The sequence below is a fragment of the Athene cunicularia genome (genome assembly GCF_003259725.1).
Source record: "Athene cunicularia isolate RWA chromosome 17 unlocalized genomic scaffold, athCun1 chr17_part1, whole genome shotgun sequence".
NCBI classification, from domain to species: domain Eukaryota; kingdom Metazoa; phylum Chordata; class Aves; order Strigiformes; family Strigidae; genus Athene; species Athene cunicularia.
The window spans coordinates 4,974,521-4,999,674 of NW_020799122.1; the positions used below are offsets into that span (position 1 = coordinate 4,974,521).

Sequence of the window (25,154 nt, forward strand, 5' to 3'; positions counted from 1 at the left end):
AATTGGGGGAATTTGTTTTGAAGAGCTTTATAAGAAAGTACATTAAATGGGGGGTGTGGGGGGAGAGGAAGTGCTTTCATTTGCCTTGTGTGTTTGTATGTAATGTATATGCCTATATTAAAAAAAAATAGGTAAGACTCTTTGATTTCTTGTACTTGACAGTCTGTTAGCTTTCTTTTATTTCTGCTCAGTACTTTTGCCCTTTTGAGCCATGATAAGATGTTCTGATACATTAAACCCTTCAAAGTATTTTTATTTAGCTTTTACTTTCCAACATGTAGCTGGTGCAAGACTGGATGGAAAATCAGAGAGCAGAAGAGAAGAGTTACTACTTCTACTTACAGAACTTCTGGGCTCACACAAATACGGCAAATTTTACAGGTAAGAGGGTTGTGGGTTTTTTTATAAAACCCTCTTCTGATTTTACAATGCCTTATAAAGAACCAACACTTACAGGTAGATTTTATTTATTTTTTTTAAATTTGGTTTAAATACAGAAAGGATCTTGAATTTGCTGGTTTACAGAATGCATGTAACATACATTTTTTTGCGGGGGATTTGTGCGCTAAGTGTTCAGTACAAAAAGTTATTTGCTGTTGAAATACTTTGAGTCTCATTTGAGATTTTGTTTCAGCTTCTTTTGGTAAATAAAATAGTCCTTGACTTGCTCTATTTTTATACAGTGCTATGTTCAGGCTTAAGAGTGCAGGATGGAGTCAAAACTCTTCATATGAAGTGTTTTGTTATAGCTTTAATAACTTTAAAAGTTAAGAGATGGGTATTACTGAAGTATATGCGTTATGCTAATTGTAGTACTTATATAGTCAGAAAGTAATTGTAACCCTTTTCCTTTTAATGTTCTAATTTTAAAATGTGTTTTGGCTAGCTTACTTTCAAGAAAGTGATTTGGCAAGGCAGCTTCATCCAAAGGAGGATGACTTAATTTTTTTTGTGGTACAAAAGAAAAAAGACACCCTTAAGGAAGAAAGTGAGATGGAGAACCATACAATGAATTACGTTGGTCTTGTGAGACGATTTTCTCGTGCATCTGGCTGTTCAGCTAGTAAGTAAATGGGTTTGGAATAAAAGTGGGATTCTTCTGGGTACTGTAAAGTACTTCTTCATAGCTGGCCGTTGATAGTTGTAACATACCACTTACCTCAGAGGACATGGAATTGTTTTTCCACTGTAGCCTGTCTATTCCATGCTAAAAGCTTCATTAAAAGCCAGGAACTGAAGCTGCAGGCCTGTTTTCCATGCGTTTTTCTAGGGGCTTCCTTTGATACAGATGTTAATACTTCGTGTAAGAACAGAAACTAGTGATGAGTAAGTGCTCTGCATACAACTTCAGGAGTGTGTTGCTGTGAGATCTGAAGTGCCATGAAATTCAGTGAGCTCACTGACTAAAATTTCCACTCTTCTGGAACTGAAGTTGTGAATTACCAAGATTACCAAATATCAAGATTGATGCTGCCTGATTATAACAGCGACCTGAGTTGTTTTACAAGCACTGTTTTTTCTTTTGTTTTGGGTTGTTTTTTGGAGGGGACAGAAGGGTGGTGTTTGTGTTTTTTGCAAGAAGTAGTTACTGACTCCCTAATAAAAGGCAGCACCTGGTTCTGGTGAATTCTTTGAGAGACCTATTTGAATGTCTTTCAGTTGTTAATTCAAAGAATATCTAAATTATTAACCTGTGTGGTTTTTTTTTCCCCTTGCCTCTCCTTATAGGACAAAAGGATCAGCATACTCTCTGTCATCTTTGTGTGGAAACTCAAAGCAATTTGTCATTCTTCATAAATAAGAAAGTGAAGTGTGTGGTGGTTGGCTCCCTGGTTACCACACGCCGAACATTCAAAGGTCTAAACCTACTGCCCAAGAGTTTCTTGGCTAAATCCATCATGGATCCAAATTACAGTGACTTCTGTCCCAGAGGTTTGCCCGTAGCTTCAGAAAGTGCTGTAAGTCCTGCAGCTAGAAGTGATAGTTAGGGATGGCAAAGTGGGCATTTGGGTCTCCTGAGTTTTGTGAAACTGGCTTTGCGTGTTGTTTTTGGAGGTGACCGAGTGCAAACAGACAAGTTTCAAAAGTACCAAGGTCCTGTGCTTTTCAGAGTCGGTTGATTGGATGGACAGAGACGAGTCTGAACTTGCTCAGGTGTCTCTGCTCTATTGTCATAAGTACTGGTAGTGCGCTTTAAGAAGCTTTCAGGTTTTTTTCATTACTGGGGAGGTGCCTGTTAAGGGAATAAGGTATATTGTGGAAAAGGTAATGCAAAATAAAGGTGCGTAGAGTAAACGAAACCTTTGTTATGGCTTTTGAATCAGGATTAGGTGTTCATCTAGAGCAAACATAGAAGGGCATAGAAACTTTTGATTCTAAGTTTGAGTCCTAGCTTTGCGGGGTGGGGGACATTCTGAAAATACATAAAATGAACATGAAAGGTTTGATCAACATTAGGTAATTCGTTATTTTGTTTCCCTGTCTGTTTCTTCAGGCATCAGATATGAATGAATACAATGAAGATCAGAAGAGAGCCATTGAGACAGCTTATGCTATAGTAAAGGAACATCCAGTGCTTCCCAAGATTTGCCTCATCCACGGACCACCTGGAACAGGGAAATCAAAAACTATTGTTGGACTTCTGTCTCGTGTTTTGAGAGAAGTGAGTGAACGTGATGTGATTGCTACGTGCTGGTGTTTGGTTTCCCAGTGGGAGTCAACGATCGCTTAAACTAAGTGGAGTGTAGTATGGGTACTTACTGGGAGTGTAATTCATTAAGCTGATTTAATTAAATCTGTATTGTATAGGGTTTAAAGGTGGAAATAATACCTTTTGGGCATCTTGGAAAACACTTATTTTATAGAACTTAAAAAGTGAAATAAAGAAAACGTGCTATTGGTAGTATAAACTTGTTACATAAAAAAAACCCTTAATAGTTTTATGTGTTAAGAACGTTATTTGGCCTGTCCCATGTAATGGTTTTTATGTTATCATCCAGTAGATTCAAGTACATAATGTTGAAGGGAATTTATGCAAATAGTATGAATACATTTGACTTTTTACTCAACGTAAGACATATCTTAAGAGATATTCAAGTGTAATAGTCCTCATAATCTGCATGCTGATTGATGAGCATACAATCTGGCTTTTAAATGACAAATGAAAACAATCTGAATCTTGACTTATTGTTGATTAATCTATAGAACACTAGGAATGAAAAGACAACTCAAAGAGTAAGTTCCAAGATCAAGCCAAACCGATTTCTAGTTTGTGCACCATCAAATGCTGCTGTTGATGAACTCATGAAAAAGATCATCATTGCATTTAAGGAAAAATGCCAAAACAAGCAGGAGCCTTTGGGTATGGTTTATTTTAAAATTCTGTTTACATGTTAAATAGACAAAACCTGAAGGAGAAACTGGAACAGTTGATTACATACAATACTTATGTGCTACTCTACGCAACTTTTTTTCTCTTGCGGAACATGACTGGTACATCCTTGTATTGTAATTAATGTGCTTTTCTAAAAGGTGTATTATGTTTTTTAAATTGCACTTTGTCTCGGTATAGACATGGACCCTTTACTCATAGTTTAGTTTCAGTTCACTAGTTTTTAAGTACTTCTTAAAGATGGGAACACAAGACTATTACCTTGATTTTGAGTAAAATTGGACTTTGCTGATCATGCTAAATAGACTGAAAATTTTAATGTGTCAGGACCTCTCACTTTTTTTTTTTTTTTTTCCCCTCCTAGTTTGTGACTAATGCAAAGTAGGTGAATTCTGAACAAGGCATCTAGTCTGTGGTGGGAGGAAAAAAATCTGCGTTCTGACCAAACATTAATTTGGTATAGACTTACCAGCTGCATTATTGGTGGTACTCAGTAATTTTCTAATTTAGGAATTCTGAATGTTTTAGACAGAGAAGGCTAAGAATAAGAGGTTATTCCAAATAACATTCTTAACTGTTAGCCACCATAGGCAACATCTTTTTTGAGTTTGGAATTAGTGATATTTTTTTGTAGCTGCGTTATAAATACAACTAAATTGTTGCAAGCCAAGGAAAGCAGAAAAGAAAAAGCCTTGTTTGATATCCATGATGTTAAAATTTCTTTTTTCCCTCTCATGCCACAGTGCAGGGGTGATTGGAGAAATCTAAATATATTTTGATTTTTTTTAAACAGGAAATTGTGGTGATATCAAATTAGTGCGACTTGGTGCTGAAAAAGCAATCAACAGTGAAGTCCGGGGATTTAGCCTGGATAAGCAAGTTGAACACAGAATGAGTAAGTAACATGCAAATCAGACTTTTCTTCAGTCTTCTTTAAGAGCTTGATGATTTTTTACACTTGAGACTATGTGTCCTTTAAGAAGGAAGATCTGATAAAAGATTTTTCAGCAACAGTGCTTCATAAAGTATTGTTTATCTTAGTGGGAAAGTGTCAGCTTACATATGGCCTACAATCTAAGCAAAAATGAAGAAATAAGCAAGATGACTTCTTGTTTGGTTTTTTTTAAAGAAATTATGGTAAATGCGTGTTAAAACCATCATTTTTAAACAATGCAGCTGTGCGGCATTTGAGAGCTACAGTTGGAACCAAGTCTCATTATCTTGCTTTTGGAAGATGAGACCTCAATAGAAAAAGGGAAAATGTAACAAAAAATCAGTTTGTCCCTTTGTTCTTAACTTAAGATGCATGACTGAGAGCAAGTGCTATTGTAACATATTTTTTCTATTCCTCCTGTATATTTTCCTTTGTTTTATTACAGAACGAAAGCCAACTGAGTGTGACCAGGATATTCAGAAGAAAAAAGCAGCTCTGGATCAAAAACTGGATATGCTGTCTCGTCAGCGTGCCATGCGCAGATGTGAGAGGAGGGAGGTAGTAAGATAATAGTATTTTTAATCCTGTTTTCGTGTTTTTTAATCCTGTTTGTGTTCATAACTGAATGCATAAAGAACTCTGCTGTATTTTAATACCATCTCTGAGCAGTAGCTGTGTCTTCACTTTTTCAACTAATGGAAATGCTGGTTAGCACTGTGAAAGGGAATGATCAACTTTACATCAGGATTTTTTTGAGTTTATACTAGCATTTTCAACAGGTTGATCATGCCACTTCTTGCTCTAGTGTTCAGTAGTCTTTGTTTGGTTCTGTCACCAGTTAGTTTTTAGTATAACCATATTTATAAATCTTAATGATTGTATACTTCAAAGCTCTGGTTTTGTTTAATTAGAAATAGTAAGATACCTTGTGATCTGAGATTTTTGGGTATATGTTGCACTTGAAGTTTTCCGGATTTTTTTCTAAAAATTTGGCGTTTCTGCTCAAATTACAGATTTCTGATGGTAAACCGTTTTCCCAGTTGCACAGGAATGTAAGATGTAGTACTGTGTGTTGCAAAGTCTAAATATGTTGACAACTCTCTAAGAAACTGATCAGCTTCTTCAGACACATTTGGTATTGAAAGACAGTCTGGAACAAGTCTAGAAATATTTAGGAAATGAATTAGGGTGTGGGAGGAAAAAGGTGTATGGGAAATATGTGGTGTTAATTATTCCTGATATGTTTCTCTATTTTTTTTTTCCCCCCATCTAGAGTCAAATGTTAGATGATGAAATTGGCAGACTTTCAAAGGAGAGACAACAGCTTGCTTCTCAACTAAAGGAGGTAGGAATTTATCTTTAAGGCAGCTCTTTAATAAACCTCAGCTAATGTATTTATATACTTGGGATCCTTTATTTGTAGTGAAGATTTGGCTTTGATGTGGCTGGGAGTATTTATAAAGTAGTAGGTAAATAGATAAAGGTCATAAGCTGAGTAAGTTATGGACAGCTTGGTGTGAAATCCAGGTGTACTCTGGTCTCATATTGCAAAAAAACCTCCAAATGGATGGGAATACTCACTCTTAAGGGTGAATTTTAAATGAAATGTGGGATATTTGGCAAACGAGGTAATGGAAACGTGCATGTCGTCATGTTCTAGGATGTATCTTCACTACTTTCATGCCTCTTACAGTCCAGCTGGAACTGAGATACTTTTAAATGTTTTGAAGTAAAGCAACAGGTGGAAAAATATTTTTGTGTGTGAAGATAGAACTGAAAGTAGAAATAGGCACTGATAGCAAAGCCAGTAATTAAGGCTGAATAGCATGAACCATGATATGAATGAAGGTTCATCTTTAATGAATATATGCTGACTTTTAATGGTCACGGAGGCTTGGAGTTACAAATATGATGGCAAACTAAACTTTGCTCACAGTTAGTGTGTCTAGTTGCATAGTGATAGAGATATAGGAGTGCTTCTTTCCAGTTTGCCACCTCAGTGGCATTGATCTGTAATCGAAAGTAACACTTCAGGTAAGTTGTGACTTTCATTTGTAATAATGGAGATAGTTTTATTGGGATGATGCATTATGCATGACCTGTTTGCCAGTTAGATTTGACCAGGCAGTAGGAAATTGCTCTAAGGTAGTTCAAGAAAGCTAAAAGAGAAGAGGAGACATGGTGTCCTGTTGCACTTGAAGGTTCGGGGGCACTCTCAGAAAGTACAGACAGATATCCTCTTGGAGTCCGACATCATCTGCTGCACTCTGAGCACAAGTGGAGGAAGTCTGCTGGAAGGTGCTTTTTGGCCGCAAAGACACTGTCCTTTCAGCTGTGTCATTGTGGATGAGGTCAGTAAAGCTATTTAGAACTACAGCATATTCCACCTCTAAGGTCTGCCTAGGCTGCTTGTGGTTGCTTGGTTGCTGGTGTAATATATTATGGGTTGACCACCCCATCCTCACCTTTTAACTGATAACCAGCCTGTCCTGCTGTGTAGAGCCATGAGAAGAAAGAATAACACTTAATTGCTTCTTTTTCTGGCTTGTTTGGTGCTTTAATGACAGGCGGCTTTTACTTAAAAATCATGGCTCAAGTGTGGTTCTTGCTGTAGAGATTTCCAGATGGTTGGGTTATATTTGTATGTGTCTGGAGAGCTCTGCATATTTAATGATAAAAGAAAAATCTGTTTGGCGTTTTTTTATTGGGGAAAAGTCCTTCTTTTTCTCTCTTTTAAATTTTTTTTTCTCTTTTTGGAAGACTTAAAAAGCATTTGAGTAATTCTGGCTCTGTTACAGGAAATTTAACATATTTCCCTCCACTCCTTTGCTTACAACTTCTATTTTTTGTCCTGTTTGCATATACAAAAGGCAGGGCAGTCCTGTGAGGTTGAAACGCTGATTCCACTGTTGCATTACTGTTCTAAACTTGTCCTTGTTGGAGATCCCAGACAGCTCCCTCCTACTGTAAAATCAATAGTAAGTGTTCAAACTGTTTTGGGGGGTTTTGTGCTATGTAGTGGATATAGTGTAAGAACAGTATTTATAGAAAATATGTAAAAGGGAAAAAAAAGGCAATTCAATGTCAGATCAGGATGTGTATCAGATAATAACTTTTGCCCTTCAAGTTTAATCTCTGTTACGTGGAGACCATATCAATACTGCCTTCAGATGTGTGAAAAAAGCTAATACAGATGTGAGTGCAGCCTCTAGAGACTTTTCCTGGTGTAGCTTGGAACGGATTCATGCACCATTAGGAGTAGCTGTGGCAATGCAAACTTGGATGCAGCTCAGCCTGGGGTTTGTGACGGGTGCTGTGTTGCAGCAGGCTCTGTTTTGTTATGTGAGCTTCAGTCAGCATCATGTCCCTTAAGGAAAAGAGGGTGAAGACTGTCTGTTTGGGGACTTCCTTACCCCACAGATGTGTTCTAAGGATGAACATATAGGAGCACTTGTAGCCAGCAGTAAGGAGGACTGTTTTAAGCATCTGATAAAGAAAGGAGTTAAACCAGACTGGCTTCTCTAGAAAGGTAAATTGTCTGGAGGTTGTGTGCTTATTAGTGAGATCCCACCTGGAAGATCTTGCTCTAAAATTTTACTGTGTTGTGATTAACAAAGGAAAGTTGTCTTGCTAAAACTACACTAAAAAATTCAGATTTATGCAGGTGATCTCTACTGAAATAGTGAGACTAGCAAATAGAAAATTGAAGTGTACGTAGTTGTCATTTTTGTCCATGATGTAGAAGCTTAGAAGAAAACACTGAATAGTTTTAAGTCCAGAAAGCAAATTCGTATTGTTAATTTGGGACCTAACTCCCCCAAAGTCAGTCTCATGTTTTCTTTCTGGCAGAAAGCTCAGGAATGTGGCTACGGCCAGTCCTTGATGGCACGCCTGCACAAGCACCTAGAGGAGCAAGTGCAGCAGAACTTTTTGCGAAGCCTGCCGGTCGTGCAGCTGACGGTGCAGTACAGGATGCATCCTGACATCTGCCTCTTCCCATCCAATTATGTTTATGGCAGGACTCTAAAGACTGACAAGTGAGTAGCTCCGAGCAAAGGGTATTTCAAAGAAACCTTTTTGTATTAGGATATTCTTTAGAGTCTAAAAATTCTTGAGGTTGTGTGTTGAGGGAAGATGCTTAATGGGAGGAAACTTGCATTCCATCTCTTGTTAGTGCTGGCTGTGATAAGTAAGTTAGGTGGCTTTCTTCAGATGGAGCAGACTTCATGCTTAAAGTTTGTTTTCAGGCCTCAGTATATGCTGGTAGCAGTGAAAATTAAGGACTTGGGGTGGAGGGGGGGAGAAGCTGCAAGCTGCTCCTATTTGATAACCGTGGTGTAAATAAATGAAGTATTAGAGTTTCTATAGGATTACCTAGTGATAAAAATGTTATTTACAGAGCAACAGAAGAGAACAGATGTTCTTCAGACTGGCCGTTCCAGCCCTACCTTATTTTTGATGTAGGAGACGGTCGTGAGGAGCGAGACAATGAGTAAGTCCTGCATTCTACTCTGCCAGATTTTAGATTTGCTGAGAATTAATTACTTGCAGAAGAGCTGTCCTCTCTCCTTTGTTATTTCTAATACTCATTAAGTAGCCAGAACTGTGTTTTCAACTTGATTTAATTTTACAAAAAAGCAGGTGTTAAATGGGTTTTGGTTTTGTTTTTCAATCTGAAACTGGTTTTAATCCTGGTTTGACTATTTGTTAGATGTCAATGAATGCCTACATTCTCGGCTAACTCTAGTAACAGTTTACAAGTTCCTGATTTATTTTTTTTTTTATCGGTGACTTTCCTTTCACAGCTGCATGCTGAGGTAACACCAGAAGGTGGCAGGCTCAGCCCTCCCCTTTGCCTGTTCTGTAAATGTGAAGTGCAGCCTTCCACTGCTAACACTTCTCGTGGTTAGCCACTTGTCAGGGCCTACTTGAAAAGTTCTTTAAGCTGCTGTGTGAAGGAGGCTGCAGGAATTCAGGGTGGGGGCTTTGATTTGAAATCCCTCCTACAAATTGCGCTGAAGCATAGAATTTGAAAGAGCTGTCAAATGTATTTCTGTAATGTTTCCATTCTGTCTTGTTCAGCTCTTTTAGTAATCCTCAGGAAGTGAAGCTGGTGATGGAATTAATTAGAACAATTAAAGAAAAAAGGAAGGATCTGGGAGTTCGTCGCATTGGAATAATTACCCCTTACAGCGCGCAGAAAAAGAAAATTCAAGAACAACTGGACAGAGTGTTTAGAAATAACAGGTAAAGAAATTCTGAGTTTTCAAATAGGACTTGGCTCTTGCATATTAGTCCTTTGTTTGTCCTCTTTAAAACAATGGTAAAAACTCTGAAACTTTCTTCTGTACTACTAAAATCTGTACTTAGTCATGACTTTAAAGGGGGCATACAAGCCTTTTGCCTAAAACGGGCGTGACCTGTTTGTACCATTTCTTACTTGTATACATGCTTTGATTATACTGCTGTTCTGAGTAAAGCTGTTTCAAAAGAAAACCTAAAATTCCAAGCTACGTGGATCTGAACAGCTTTTCAGTAATGATGCTGGCCTCAGAAAAGTAAATTTAGCTTCAGGTTCTTACACTGGGTCTTTTCATACACTGAAGCAGAAATTTACCCTGGGTTATTTTGACAGATGATCATTAGGGGTAATGTTCAAGTGATTCGCATCAGTGCTTTGCTTAAAAATTCAGCTAACATAATGTAATGGCTTGCTAATTCTTTCTTCAACAGCCCAGGAGAAGTGGATACAGTGGATGCATTCCAGGGACGAGAGAAAGACTGCATCATAGTGACATGTGTCCGGGCAAACAGCACCAAAGGGTCAATTGGGTACGTTTCGTTTCAGCAGTTTGCAACTCTGATTTCCAGTGATGCTCTAAACATAGTTGTCATATTTTTAATATAACCAGTAAGAAAGTTACAGAAAACAAGTCACCAGAGCCAGCAAATTAAATGGTATTGTATTGCATGAATTAATGGTACTGGTTTGAGATCTCGGAACAAAAGGCACACAAAAATGCTAAGTATTGTGTTCTGCATTGCGTGCTGATAAATTTGGATGGCTGCCTTAGCCTGTCAGTACTTCAGTTTGGCAGGATGGATCTTGGAATCTTGGCTCTTTGCATTAGTAGTGCTGCTTGTAACTTTCTGAATGCTGCTCTCAAAATGAAATCAATTTTCTGTAAGTGTTGCTATCCTATTAATACAGCATTCTGTCTGTAAAAGTATTGTTAACTAAGTTACATACATCGCTAGGAATGTGATGCAGACAAGCTGGATCTTTGATTTGTAGATGAATGTCCTCATCTCAAGTTGGGAGGAGATTTATGAGAAGTCTTGATTCAAGATCACAGATTTAATAATTTAATATGAGGGTTTTTTCCTGTCTAAAACAGAAGGAACTAAATACTGGGTGTGATATTTACCCCCAGAACACTACAATCATTGATTAGTTTCTGAAGCTTACTGATTTGTTTTAGTTTAAAAAATGGTAATGGAAATATGTTGTCTTATATAGAATTCATTGGCTTTTGTGTTAAACTATGGGAAATTGTTCGCATAAACAAAAGTCTTTGTTTCTACATACTAAGCTACTCATTCTCTGATACTAACTTTCTGATTGCTAAATAAAGGGCTTTTGATTGTGCTGATCCATGCTACTTTGGGAAGAGAAAGAATCCAAATTTTATAGTAAACAAAAATGATGCTTTTTGGAGATTTCTTAATCTGGTTCGTTGAGTTTGGAAACTGAAGGCAGCTAGAACCTGCCAGTTCTTTTGGCTGACGCCAGGCTTAACCTCTATCTCTTCTTTTGGAAGAAAACTTTCCAGCTTACTGTGTTGCAGGTTTGTATATTAAAGCTTTGGCTGTGCAGTGTTAGAAGCTGTACGTGCTGATGACTTGGATGTCTCTGTTTCAGGATCTGATGTCATTGACAAGGTGTGATGGGAAAGTTTGCATCACTCTTACCTATGTTCTTGTAGCTGAGCAAAGTATTTTGGTCTCCAAGGTTGCTAGGCCAGCATTACATGCAAAGGGAGGAGAAAATGCCAAGAAATGACAATGGATTATTTTTTTTCCTTTCCTGAGAAAATAATCTTCTTGTCTTTCAGCTTTAAAAGCTGTTAGGAATATTTAGTAGTCTTTCAAGGTCTTTTTTTTTTTTATTCCTCCCTCGAGACCTAGAGAAGTATAATATCGGTGCTGCATCCACTCCCCAGTCTGCTTCCTGCATCTCTCTCTTTGCCTGTACTGTCCAGATTTTCCGGGGTGGCTCTGGGGCTTTTGTAGCATTTACTGCAGGGGTTGTGAATTCACTGAAGAGCAGGTCTTGGTGCCATGACCACAGTGTCAGGCATTGGTGTTGGTCCTGCTCAAGCTAAGCTGAACAAAGACTTGACTTTGTATTGCAGACTTTGTTAGTATAGAGTAAGCCATGCATTTTGGAAGCTTTTGCATTAGAGAAGAAATAGTTCATATTAGTTTCACAAATTTTTGGGGGGGTTTTGGTAAACAAGTTCTAACAGTAATCAGCCTTTAAGAATACACTAAGCATTTGTTTGTTTAGGTTTCAGTACCTGGCTTGTGATCTCACAAAAACAGACTAGACAGTTTTCATAGAGCAAATGAAATTTTCTTCTGCAAGAATATACTTTAACTCTTGAAGCATGACAAAGCAAAAAGTCTTCTTCATGTGCTTCCAGTGCAGGTCACCTTTAAAATTAAATATTAATGTCCAGTATTCAGTATTTCAATAGAAATTTTTCCCGTTAATCATGCCAAATATTAATCTATTTCAATTTAAGTCAAAAAGAAGCTTAAAGTCTTGATAGGTGAAGTGAGGTTGATGTCTTCTGTACTTTGAGGAACATTTAAGGAAGCAGTGGTTGGCATTAAGGGGGGATTTGCTCTAAGAAAGGAAACAGCAGCAGCAAGAGCTGGAAAGAACTGGAATTCCCTGTAAGGAGTCAGAGTGGTGAAAGAAAGAACACCATGCAAAGGCAGGGCTGCAGTAGTGGGATCTGGGAATGGGTCATGAACTGCCACTGCCTTTGTAACTGCTTCTGTTATCTTCATTTCCATGAAACTGAATATTAATCTCTTTTTTTTTTTTCCTCATAACACTTAAACTTTGTGGAAATAGTTTAGGAGCTTAGTTTTGTCTTTTCCCCTAGATTTCTGGCAAGTCTTCAGCGTCTGAACGTTACAATTACTCGAGCCAGATTCAGCCTCTTCATCCTTGGAAGACTGAAAACGCTGATGGTAGGTACAGGGTTAATCAGAAGATCTCCTGTGATCCACCCTTTTAGGTCAAGTCGGGATTGAGGAGGTGAAAACCATCCTCAGACTGCTTAAGTCTATGAAAGGGGACCCTTTTCTGGTGTGGTGTTAAATTAGTACAATCCAGGCATTGGAAGGGTTCTCTGTAAAAGCTTTGGCTGTAATTGTCATAAAAGCTTTAAAAAAACTAAACCAACCAAACAAGAAAACCCATCTGGTTTTTTTGCTTCCAAGAGGGAAAGTTAGAAACTACTCTCACAATACTTACTGTTCCTCCAGCTATTGAAGCTGTCACTGGATACTTGAGCAAGGAAAATGATTTTAAAAAACCAAACTACACCAAAACACTCCTCTAATTTTCAGATTACTGATTTTGACACTACTTTGTGGTTTCTGAGGATACTCTTTGCAAGCGGTGTTTCTGAAACAAAACTACATATTTGGGGGACTATAAAGGCCCACTGAATGTGTAGGGTGTGCTCTTGAATAGGCTTAATATCTTACAGTACTTGATTTTTATTCTTTTTCCAAGGGTGGGGGTGTCAGCTGTACCACTAGAGGGGATTAAAGCCCTGTTTCTGTTCCACTCTGTATGAGAACACTCTTCTGGCCTTCATAAATACAGAAATTGTCATTTTAAGTAGTAGCTCAGTGATGGTTGAAAGTACCTTCCCTGTGTTACAGCAGCCAGAGGGCCTATTGCTGTTTTGCAAGTGAAACATAAGATTCTTCCATTCCAGAAGGAACATAACAGTGGTTTCCATGACAGTTGTGTCAGGTACCTTTTTAAAGGGGTTGTGCATCCTTGTGACACCTCTGTCTGTGTTGATTTCTTTCTGATAACTTTTCTTTTTTTTGGGGTGTGTGTCTTCTTTAAAGGAAAATAAAGACTGGAATCAGTTGATTCAGGATGCTCAGAAGAGAGGTGCCATTATCAAGACATCAGAAAAAAACTACAGGAAAGATGCTGTTAAGATTTTGAAGATCAAGGCAGCAGTACAGCCCCCAACCAAAGCAGGAGGGACAAAACCACCTCCTCCATGGCAGGCTGGTTCTTCCCGTAGCAAGAGGGGTGAGTTTGCAGATGCAAGGGAGGCCAGTAGCCCACGGGAGCTCGCTGCTGGCCACATGGCACTACAGGGAAGCAGAGGGCCCCAGCAGGTGCAGGGTGCACAGGCTGCAGACTCCAGGAGAGGCAGTGCCTCTGCATGCAGGGAGGCTGCAGCGCTTCCTGCTGATAAACCGCGGGACCCGAGGCTGGTGAGCATGGCCACTAGAACTGAAACACAAGGGAAGGAGCAGGTCTCAAAGGACAGCAGTTGGTCAGCACAGAGCAACCCAGGGTCAACGTCACAGCAAGGCCTCAGGGATCAGATTTCTGGAAAAGAAACATCTAAGAAGCCCCAGCAAAAAACGGGACGGTGCGACGTGGCTTCAACGTCGTCTTACGCGGCTCGGCGCGAGGGTGGCTGGAGAGCTCCTGTATTGAGAAACAGTTCAAGAGCCCTCAGTGAGGGAGGTCAAAGTAATAGCAGCAAGACGGACAAAGACTATCGTGGTTTAACGAGGAGAACACCAGAGGAATTGCCAGAGAACACAGAATCAATCAGTGCCAAGCGAAGAAAGACCTCTCAGTGACTTTAGTATTGGCTCATTACTGAAAATCTATTCACAGATTTCTGTCTAGTAAGGACTGCATTTTATATTATTTAGTACACCTGGAACTCCCTTATATTGGTACCACCACTGTCAGTAGATCCCTCTTTCCCATCTTGCCCTAATTGCGAAGGGAACTTTATACCTGACAGTTGATAGCTTTGAGCTTTTGAAAAGAAAAGCTGGGTAGCTGCATTGCTTGGAAGAGCAGTGAATTTTTGTAATCTAGGAAGTTACGGTTGTAGATGTTTAATGATGTATATTTGTACAGTATACAAAATTATTTTAAGTTTAAATTGGCAAATACATAGCTGCTTCTTTCCTTGTGCAAATGCTAGTTTCTTAGTGATGTAATTTTTTATGAAGAACCAGAGCAAAGCAAAAAAGCCCCAGCAATGCTCTCCCAAACAAAAAACAAAAAAAAACAAAAAAAACCCAAGTCCAAAAAACCAGCCAGACTACTTTTTCCCTTTGCACTAGTAAGTCTAATTTATTTGATGGCAAAGAGTGAATGTTGAAAATGTGGTAGCAGTGATTCTTCCTCATGCTCCACTAGTGCCTCAGGAAAGACTGAAGGCAGATGTACATTGGTTGAATGGAGAGAATTCTACTTATTTTATATTTTTTTTATTGCCTGTTCTTATAGGAACAGAAGAGCTTTCATTTATACAAATGTGCCTTGAGTTTTGCTCTTGCTGTAGCTTCATCAGTTGGAATCCTTGTTGCAGTGGCAACACAAACTGCAGATTAAAGGCTACGAGGTCTGTTTGGTCCCAGTGAGTCCGTGTGAGGAATAATCAACAGCACTGTGGAATCTTAGTCAAAGACCTAGTTAACACTTGCTGATAATGACACTTGAGTTTCTTTGTATAGAGCTTTTGAAGATCTACAGGAAGAAGAAGGGCGAGCAGTTCATTCTAGGTATTATTACTGGATTCTTTCCACTGTGCTGATGAATATATAACCGGTAAAATGGGGTGGCGGGGGGAAATGAACTGTTTTTAAGAAAGCTTTTCTCATATCGTAACATTTCACAATAAAAGTAGAATTATTTCTACTAAGCATTCTTTTGGGTCACTGAAGTATCACTTTGTTTTTCTGGAGCACGTGTCTGTCTCATGGAGGTGAAGAGCAACACTTCATGTGCATGGAGTTTTGTGTGGGGATGGTCTGGAACGTTTCTGCCAGAGAAGGCAGCACCTTGCTGTGTTAGTACTGGTTGGGTGTACGGGTCAGTCGCTGTCTCCATGTGTCGGGGTTACAACAGGGCCTGCTCTGTGGTGGGCACTGCCCTGCTGTCCCCTGCTGATGGCCTTGTGCTTAACCAGGGTAAGGGCAGCAGCTTCCCCCAAGCAAATGAGCTGCCAGACTTCTCTGGCCAGAATTTAGCCATAATCTTCAGTTGTGTTTTCTGTCCCGACACATCGATTGCAGTGATTAGTGTCAGCTTTGTCCTGTCAGCCCCCTGCCAAAGTCCAGTTCAGTGAGGTGCTTTATCCTACAGAACATCAGGAGGCAGCTCCAACCGTAAGTTCCAGTAAAATTTACATCCTTAACGCATCCCAGCCCAGAACAAACGTGCCTTCCTGATACCAACTGTGTTGTAGGTGTGTTGGGAGGCTTTTACTTGCTGTCTGTGACTGTCCAGCTCATTGTGCTGCATAGTACAGAGCATTTTAAGATAACGGGAGAATCTCTGAGATGGCTGTGAGGTGAACTCAACATATGTGCGTTGTTTACTTTAGTTATTCGTTACGTTGCAATCTTAATCGCTTCAGTGAACCCTGACCACCTCTTGTCAGCAGTATACGTGCTTCAAAAACTGCCGTGACACTTCCTTGACGTTGCGTGCCTTGAGTGAGAAGGAAGGCTGCCTGAATGAATCTGACTGTCACGAATTGGACATTTTGGTCACCCCCACATCACAGAATCCATGTCCTATGTGTACCTCCTCTTATGTTAATGGGAATATTTCAATACTGTCATCTTTCAAACCTCTTGGCTCTTCTTGGCAGGGCTGTGCTGACCTGCCTGCTGTTCCTACTTAGCACATTAAAAAGGCTGCTACTCTGCGAACGGCTGTAGGATCCTATAGCTGTGGAAGCCATTTAGACTGTCTTTATGTAAATAAAGTGAAGCTGGCAACAGTGTGAATGAGAAAATGCTTTTCTGGTCATTAAATACAGTTTTGTCAAATGTTTCTCTGAAACTTCCAGTTTTCTTCATTTCAGAACATGTTTTGAGAGCTATACTTATCACATGCTGGAAGGAATTTTGTTTTAACATTTCATTTTTATTTTATTTTGTACACAGCACAGAGGTCATGTACTTTCTAATGCCTGTATTTTTCCATAAATCATCTTTGAGGTGTGGTCAGTGGCTCAGACTTTTTTTGCTTATTTAATACTAGATTTATCTGACTTAAGTTGTCAATCTTCCAGTGGTAGCTTATTGCTACTGTGTCAGTCTGTATTGTTAACGGTGTGTTTAATAAAAAAATGTTTGGGTTATTGCACTTAGAACACTTTCTCCTCTTTGCACATCACTCAAAATAAGTTTGTAGTTTTAGTTAACTTTTTTCCCCTCCCTTTTATACCCGTAACATGGAAAACCAAGCCAACTCCAATCCAAAGTACACTTCTCACTAATTCAAAGAAAACCTGCATTGGGGAACAAATAGGGTACAACTTTCTTAACTTCTCTGCTGTTTCCATGGTCTGTTATAAAATACTGAGTAGTGATGGACAGTCAGTGGTGGTCAGCTGAGTGTAGACTTTATTTAGTATCATCTTAGAATGAGTGATAGTTGGAGGAGATTGATCAGTGATTGCTCTCTTCTGCGTATTAAAGTCAGAAAAAATCAGTAAAGAACATATTCAACACAGCTTAATGTAAAACAGTTTAATTGGAGTTTGTGCCAAAAAACTTTGGAAGAAGCAGTATTTAGGTTTTTATACAGAGGCTTCCATGCTGCTTCTGAGCTTGGCAGCTTAATTCTCAGTGCAAAACCAGTTCCCTCTGTGGTACTACTTGTCTCTCGTATCAGTAAGAAGGGAAAGGCTCTTCCAAGTGTTGGACTTACTTTGTTCAAAGGTGTTTTTTTTTATTCTTTGTATATGAAATAAGATTTCCAGTAAAGGTGGAATATAATTATGGTTATTCCTTTTCCCTTTAAGGTTTACTGTAATAGTTCTCCATGTCATTGCTCCATATCATGATGTGAGAACAAACCAGAGCCATCTGTATAATGATGATACCCGAACAGGTACTCACCTAAGTTTTTCTTACCTATGTTTCACTGTACATGCGCTACACTATGGAGCGCTGGCTCGCCAACCGTGGCTTTGTCCCTAGGGGTGCTGCTGAGCACCCAGAGGAAAACCAGCCCTGTTCAAGAGTATGACCCTGCTCTGGGACACATGGCAGAGGGGTGATGGTAGCTGCCGGTGGGCCTGAGGGATGCTGAGAGCTGGTGGTGCCTCTGGGTGGGGAATGGGAGCTGGGAGAGCTGTGCCCCACTGCGGGGGGATGAACACAGCGGCCTCCCCTCCTGCTCCCTTGCGGTTCGGTGCTGGTGGTGCAATGAGTTTTTACAGAACCGTCTCCTAGCTGAGCTGGGTGCAGTAACTAGCAGCCGGGTCCAAGAGCTGGAGGCACAGGAGCTGGGAGACGGCGTTGTGCAAGGTGTGCAGACTGGCAAGGCACTTTGCCTCTTCTTCCAGCGAGTCCATAAAATGGAAGCAGCCCTCACCCCTGGTCTGCTGATGCTAGGGAAGTGCTGAGCAGCGCGTGCTTCCAGAGCAAGAAAGAACTTGTAGTGACCAAAAGTACTGATTGAGAGTAAACAGCATTCCCAGTCCCAGGTGACATCTGAAAAATAACATTTAACACCAGTAATTTCAGAGCTGAGATGGTTTTTGGTTTGTTGGTTGGTTTTTTTTTTCAGTCACTGAAGTGTGGTGAGATGCTGAGTTTTACTTTTGCATATAAAAGGGAGAGACTAGAGTAGCCAACAACTGGAGCTGGGCTGTTCATTCACAGCCCAGTGACTGTAGCAATACAAAGGATAAGCAGAATCACGGTCCTAAAAATGTAAGACGTTCTCTCTAGTCTGCATGAATAAATGATGGATGAAATGACTGCTGTACTGTAAATGGAATTTATAATGTTAATGATACAATACAGTCTCTTGCCACAACGGGTCCATTCCCAAGTCATATATAAAGTCTTTCTCGTCTTCTTAGGTTGATTGGAAAGGAGCCCAATGCCTTATTCTTTAGTGCAAATAAATGTAAGCTAAGCAGCCTTGTACATCGGATATCGCTGACACGAGACCTTCTAGCCATACGTACCTGTCTGCTAAGGCCTCGACTAATTTGCCACAAACTCCCAGGCAAATAGTGAGAGAAATGAAAGTGAAGGTGGTTTGAGTGCACATGACATTTGGTATTGGGAAAACATGGAAAACTCTGTTTTCTAGCCTGGCAGGCTTCGCTGGTGTGGCTGTCCAGTTTTGTCACTGATTTCGCTGTTGCATCAAGCAAGAACTCCCTTTGCTACAAGGAAATCCCATCAGTTTCCTCTCTCTTTATTTTAAACCCTGAAGTAGCACAGAGTGGGGTTGGGATGGAGCGTTTGGAGCCCAGTATTGTTCCTGGCCAGGAGAGAAGGTAGTTACATGATAAAAATGGGTGGGTTTAGGCTTTCCTCGCACGTCTCATCCTGCAGTGAAACTTGTTACAACACCTAGAGAATCAAAATGATAAAGGAGCCTTTAGGACAGTCTGAAGCTCTTCTCTGCATCTCAAATCAGCATGGGATTTTTAGCCAGTTTCTGCATGATAGTGGCCAGACTTTCCAACTCCCTGCCAGAAGGGCTGAGAAGAGGGTGATACAAAGCTCTGCTCTTATTTCTGAGCAAGAACGCTGAGCTCCTCCATTATACTTTGTTTTATTTACATTTGGGACTTTTCACAAGCGCCAATTATAGAACAGAATTGGTTGGTGAGACCATTAATTTTATTACCGCTAAAGCATTGGTTCTCTCATCACTCCAGCCTCCGCAAGGCTCCTTACTAATCACTCTTGTCGATGAGATGTCTGCTTCCTCATCTTTAAAAAAAACAAATAACATACCTGGTAAGTACCAATGGAAATTTTTTTCCCCCTCCTTCTGTCTCCATCTCCCAGGGACTGTAGGCTTAACATTTTATCTGGCGAGTGAGCAAATACGCATAAACCCAGACTGCTGTTGACTCCTCTGCAGCTGGGGCGCGGGCTCAGCCTGGCCGCAGCGATCTGTCACACCAGGCACATTTTTGTTGCTCTGGGGCTTTTGGTTATTTAGATCTGCTAGTACTCTAAATAGTTAAAAACAGTAGAATTTGAGGTAAACAAGAAAAATCAAAAGCTCTACTTGTACTGTTTGAAGAGGTCACTTTTGTGCAGACAGAAGTGTAATTTTAAAACTTTTTCAAATGAATCAAATGCCGGCTGCGCGCCGGCAACAGGATACACATGAAAACCTCTTGAAAGAGCGCAAGTGGCTTTTCTCAGAAAGAGAAGTACCTTTTGGTTAACCTTTCCACAAGTAAAGTATCAGGCTCATTGGACAACTTCTCCCATTTGGAAGCATTAACTGATGTACAAATGTTTCTATCTTAAAGAAGATGAACTTTCAGATCTGCAGATACTTGCGGTGATGGTTTCGCTCTGTATTGTTTCAATCCTGCTCTATTCTCCTCGTGTAGGGACCCGTGTGCTAACGGATGCCTGCAGTTAATGCATCTTCAGCCCTGAAGCCTTCAGAAGCTTTAAATTACTTTCTTTAAAACCAAGTTTAAGTTTCGTGTGAGAGGGTGGGGTTTTTTTTCTGTCTTGCAGTGGTTTGTGTGATGTGATTGCAAGTTCTCCAGCACCATTGGCCAGACAAAGTGCCACCCTGCTCTGCAAGGCGCCAGGCTAGCTTTGTGTCTGAGCCTGCAGATGAGCTGCGCAGCCCCTCAGCAGGCAAGTCTGAAACTCCCCCTCTTGGCTCTGCCCTCGCTTACAGTCTAAAGGCCATTTGGTTTCTGTCGTGAGATGAAGCATGTCAACGTTTGTCCTTTGCAGTTACTATTTCACAGAGGGCTTTGCTTCTGCATGACTAGGAAGAGCCTGAGAGTGGTCTATGTAGTGTGGAGGGTGGACTTGTTCCCCAACATTTTTCAGGCTTCCTTTGGCATAGCTGCTGGAGGGTTAGCACCACAGCTTTCTGCTTCTGGTTGAAGTGACAGAATTATTCATTGGGATTTGGTTAAAGAAGGTCCAGGACTGAACATTACTGGTATTCTGGGTTCATAGGGAGGTGACGCCGCCTCTGAGCTGAATTAGGAAGCCAGTGTTGTTTTACCTTAAAAACAGACAAACCCAACAAACCCAACAACCCCCAAACCCAACAACCAATACCCAATCAACCAAGAGAAAATCCTTTAAGCCTAAAACGGTCTAGAGCAGCGGTCTATCACCTTCAGCAGTCTTTGTGCCTGGGCTGTTCTGAGCTTTGTTGTGCCCTTCTGAGGTTATTTTCTACAGGAATTTGGTGCTGCTGCTTGGCCCATTTCTGTTTGCATCACAATAAAAGTGTGTGTTTGCAGGGAATCCGCTGGGTGCGGAGTGGGACACAGCTTTATGAAGTAGTAAATTCTCGGTTGCTTAATCTAATATTCTAGAGAAAAACACTAGTGCAGGGGAAGGAGAACGTTGCTTCACCTTCCAGAAGGACCATTAGAGATCTTGATCTTGTTACTGTCTTTTTTATGCTATTACTTGTAAGAACAGCAATGTATGAAGATTTTAAAACCTACTGCAGTCAGAAAGTACAAAGAAGGAGTGTGTCAATACCAACAGACAGCGACCAGCTGCATTAAAGGGAGCCAATGCTTGCGCCATCCCAGACCCTCAAAGACCAAATCTCAGCAGATTGAGTTTAACCCTCATTTATTTTATGGTGGATTAACTAAGCCCTGTGACCTGTCTCTGCGATGTTAAACACTGCTCAAACGTGCACCAGATTTGTGTTGCTCTTTGATGTGACAATATCTGTCCTGCACCTTGGCTCCTGTTTTCTTCTCCTATTTCAAAGTACAAGTTCTCTGCCTCCCTCTCCGTGGAGGCGGCTGCGTTTCGGGGGCACTGGCTGTGTACACAGTAATTGCAGTGTCAAGCTGGAAGGCACTGCAGGCTCTTGCACTTTTGAAACATGGGCTGCTCCCAGCGCTGGCCCCCCTGAGCAGGATGGGCTATAAGGGACAGGAGACACAGTGTTGAAACAGAACAGACATTGGTAAAGAAGCTCTTGAAGTCCTCTAGCAAGGACACCAGACCTGGAAATGCCAGTGGAGGCTCATGTTTGGGTTGTGGGGGGCTCCTGGGCTAGCTGAGGGAGCAAGTGGGCTGGGTAAAGCTGGGGCAATGACCAAGGGCTGCTCCCTTGTGCAGAAAACCAGCCCAGAAGTGAATGAGCTGGAGGTGGGGGGGTGTCTCCCATCTTCTAATACTCCACTCAGTGAGCTCTTGGCTTGGTAAGTCTGGACATGACACAATCAGAGCTCTTGTGTTCATAACATTCCTGTTGTTCTGATTGAGTTACATCATGTCTCTGGTTTCTCCTGCCTTCATTTATGCATGGGACTGCAAACGCTTCCTCGGGTAGTGGCATGTTTATGAGCTTTAAACGAGTTGATCTAGTCCCTATGAGCTCTATATTGAAGTTTCAGGCTGGGTCTGTTTAAAAATACCCCAGATAATCAGCCTTTTCTGCAAAGACACATTATGGCACCGGCTGCGGGGGGGATGCAATGGCATTGGATAGCTGAGGTCCCCCTGGAGAAGCATCCCTGGACTATCCAGCCTTCTGCTGCAGGCTCATTTGGAAATGGCCTTTCTACACAAGACCAGTGCTTAATATATCACTCAGGCTTTGTTCATTGTCTACAGTTAGTAGTCTAACCTAGGTTCAGCAAAGTAATTAGGAGAAATAATTAACAGCTCTCAATGATGAGGCAACTTCTCTCTCCCTCCCCTCTCCCTTGCAATGTGGTGCACCTTGGTACTGACTCAGAAATCACAAGAGGACATTATGAATCAAAAAATAAGTCTTTACCTGTAATTAACTGTGCACACAAAAAGGAAAACGTGGTGATCAAGCAGCCATTAATAGTTGCTTTACTGGAGGAGGATACACCAGAATCAAATGCTCATGGCAAAATGTCCCTTTAAGTTGTGGTTCTTTTATAACATTTAATCCAAACAAAAATAAGTCTCTACCAAAAAAAGTATTTGAACCGTACACTCTACGGACATGTGTGGATAAGACACTGCACTCCTCACGTACCATATGCCTAATGGCCCCTGCGTTCTCCGTAAGTGCAAGAAAACAAAATCCAGCAATGAATATACAAAATCAATGCAGCAACTAGAGTTGTAGGCAACAGTATGTGCGTGGCCAGGCCAGGCCGATGGTGGGACGTGGGACTATGCAGCAAGGATGGACCAGAGTCCCCCCTTCCCTCCCTCCCCTTCCCCTGCCTGTTGTGTTATGGGGCTCTGGAGTTGTCATGACAGGCTCTTTCAAAACAGGACACTAAGAAGAGGAAAAATAAGAACACCCCAGCCTATACCAAAGTAAATAAAGTAATAATAAAAAAAATATCCCTTAGATCGCGGCACTATTTCCTCAGGGCCCCGGTGGCCCTGGCCCCAGGTCGCCCTGTGCGGAGCAGGGAAGGAGTCACTGCACAGAGGGAAGGACGGGCCCCGTGGCCACGCGGGTCTGTGGGACCGTGGCCCCGGCACAGGCTGGTGCAGTCCCCGCACCGCTGCTCGGCAGCCGGCTCCGCGCTGCGGCCACCCCGGCTGCTGCCGGGCTGGGTTTGTGAGCAGGAGTCAGCCCCTGATTTTTTCTGCATACCTCTCTGCTTGGAAAGTGGACCAAAAGACGTTGTGCAAGTCCTAACGTGAAGGAAGGCGGAGGAGACGGTGGGGAGAGCCACCTGTTACCTTAGTCTCCCCAGGGCCCTCGGGTGACGTGCCTGGGCTGGGCTCCCTCCTCTGTGGCTTCAGAGGTCCACCCAGCCGCGCAGCTGGAGGGCGAGCACCCCGAGGAGGATGGTGCCGAGGCTGCCGTGCACGCTGGGGCCACCGTTGCAGTCTTTTTTGTCAGCTTCACACCTGGATTGCTGGCACAGGACCCCCTTGAAGCCCACAGGGCAGATGCAGCGCTGATTCTGGTAGCAGGTGCCGCCGTTCTGGCAGAGCAAGAGCTCGTCATCGCAGACATTGGCTACAAGGTGGGAGGGAGGGAAGAATGTGGGTCTTAGGCTGGGGTATCTTAAACCCCTTGACTGCAGCAGCAAATAGAAACTTGTGGCTTTCTTCTCTAGCTCCTAGGGGTTAAATTATCCAACCCTTGTAATGCTAGAACAGCCCCAAGGCAGAGGAACACAGTGAGGGCTGAAAACACCAGGTGTAACACCATCAAGTCATTTGGGTTCAGGAGGAACGGCTGGAGTCTGCTCACTCTACACCCCGAGCATCACGGGGCTCCCGGGGAAGGTGGTGCTAAGGATCCCCTTCTTGTTTGGTCCCATCTCACCCCTCCCTCTGTCCCTCTGGCTCAGGTACTTACGGAAGCAGCCCTGTCTCCAGTAGTAGTTGGGCAGGCAGTCGTCGCACTTGGGCCCTGTGGCACCTTCTTTGCATTCACAGTAGCCGGTCTCGTTGCAGCGGTCGTGCATGGAGCCGATCTGGTTGCAGTTACATTCTGGGCAAAGACAGGGCTTGTTAGTGCCTGTCCTGCCTGGGGGCTGTGTGTCTGCTAATGCCCCGAGGGAGGTGTTGGGGACTTTGGAAAAGCTTGGCTACGTGCTACGGGAGGGACCTTAGAGACTAAGGGTCTGGGATGGTCGCAGGGTTGCATGAGAGGCTCCAACAGTGCAAAGACCACCTCACCTTGGGAGCTGAGCAGCTCTTAATAGAGCAATTCATCTGAATCAAGTTGGAAAGATATTATTGGGCTTTGTTTTCAGGGAAGCCTTGGCAAGCTACAGAGACCGTTATGGCTGTTGTCCTTGGGAAGCACGCAGGTGGACACACCACCCTCCAGAGAGGGGCTGAACTGAAGCCCACCCCACACAGCACAGTCCCGTACGAGCCATCCCACATCCCGGTGCCAGTGATGGAGGCCCCCGGAGCGCTCACCTATGCATACATTCTCATCATCCAGCTCTGCCGAGCTGTTGCGGTAGAAGCCCAGGCGGCAGTGCTGGCAGTGCTGGCCCCTCGTGTTGTGCTTGCAGCTCACGCAGGTCACCACGTTCAGGAAGTCGATGTAGCTGCAGCGGTTGGAGTGGCCGTAGCACTCGCAGTCTGCGGAGAGGAGGAGAGAGCTGGGGAGCTGGGCCGGGAGCATCCTCCCTCGTGCCAGGCAGAGGTGAGGAGCCACAAGGCTTTGGAGGAGGATCCTGCTCTGGTGAAATGCCACAGGCACCACTGACACAGGGCTGGGGAGGGCTGGGCAGGATGAGTGCGCAGAGCGACTGCGGCTCCTCGCTGCCATGGGGGGATCGGGCGGGAAGGCGTCGCTCAGAGAGCAGATGGGGTCAGGGGGCTCTGTCCCCTGGGGCGAGGACAGGCAGGAGCCAGCCCCCAGCTGTCCCAGGAAATGCATAATCATGGGAGCAGGCAGTGGAGGGGAGTCAGGTGTTAATTAAAGAGCTGCCTTGTTAATGAGCAGAGCTCGGTTTGGGGCCTGGGTTTGGTGCTGTGGGGCTGCAGGACCTGTGAGGGAGCGCTGCTGGGTGCAGAGCCCCAGGGCCTCGCTGCGGCACGGACGGGCGCCCAGGCCCATGG

At 42.5% G+C, this 25,154-nt stretch overlaps 2 protein-coding genes across 12 annotated transcripts in view; one reads left to right on the plus strand and one right to left on the minus strand.

The window, feature by feature from the left end:
• SETX (senataxin) overlaps positions 1-21,508 on the plus strand; it is a 36,876-nt gene extending 15,368 nt beyond the window's left edge. For all 3 annotated transcript variants that reach the window (XM_026860728.1, XM_026860730.1, XM_026860729.1), the window contains exons 12-27: positions 282-381; positions 887-1,063; positions 1,729-1,958; positions 2,495-2,662; positions 3,205-3,361; positions 4,185-4,286; positions 4,771-4,883; positions 5,599-5,670; positions 6,527-6,676; positions 7,196-7,303; positions 8,175-8,362; positions 8,725-8,817; positions 9,408-9,572; positions 10,059-10,157; positions 12,503-12,590; positions 13,488-21,508. In XM_026860728.1, coding sequence (XP_026716529.1) covers positions 282-381; positions 887-1,063; positions 1,729-1,958; positions 2,495-2,662; positions 3,205-3,361; positions 4,185-4,286; positions 4,771-4,883; positions 5,599-5,670; positions 6,527-6,676; positions 7,196-7,303; positions 8,175-8,362; positions 8,725-8,817; positions 9,408-9,572; positions 10,059-10,157; positions 12,503-12,590; positions 13,488-14,246 — 2,769 coding nt within the window. In that variant the 3' untranslated portion in view covers positions 14,247-21,508. The remainder of the gene's footprint in view (positions 1-281; positions 382-886; positions 1,064-1,728; positions 1,959-2,494; positions 2,663-3,204; positions 3,362-4,184; positions 4,287-4,770; positions 4,884-5,598; positions 5,671-6,526; positions 6,677-7,195; positions 7,304-8,174; positions 8,363-8,724; positions 8,818-9,407; positions 9,573-10,058; positions 10,158-12,502; positions 12,591-13,487) is intronic.
• Positions 21,509-22,381: 873 nt separating this feature from the next.
• NTNG2 (netrin G2) overlaps positions 22,382-25,154 on the minus strand; it is a 49,493-nt gene continuing 46,720 nt past the window's right edge. For all 9 annotated transcript variants that reach the window (XM_026860743.1, XM_026860742.1, XM_026860740.1 and 6 more), the window contains 3 exons: positions 24,504-24,671; positions 23,932-24,066; positions 22,382-23,586 (listed from right to left, as the gene is read on the minus strand). In XM_026860743.1, coding sequence (XP_026716544.1) covers positions 23,363-23,586; positions 23,932-24,066; positions 24,504-24,671 — 527 coding nt within the window. In that variant the 3' untranslated portion in view covers positions 22,382-23,362. The remainder of the gene's footprint in view (positions 23,587-23,931; positions 24,067-24,503; positions 24,672-25,154) is intronic.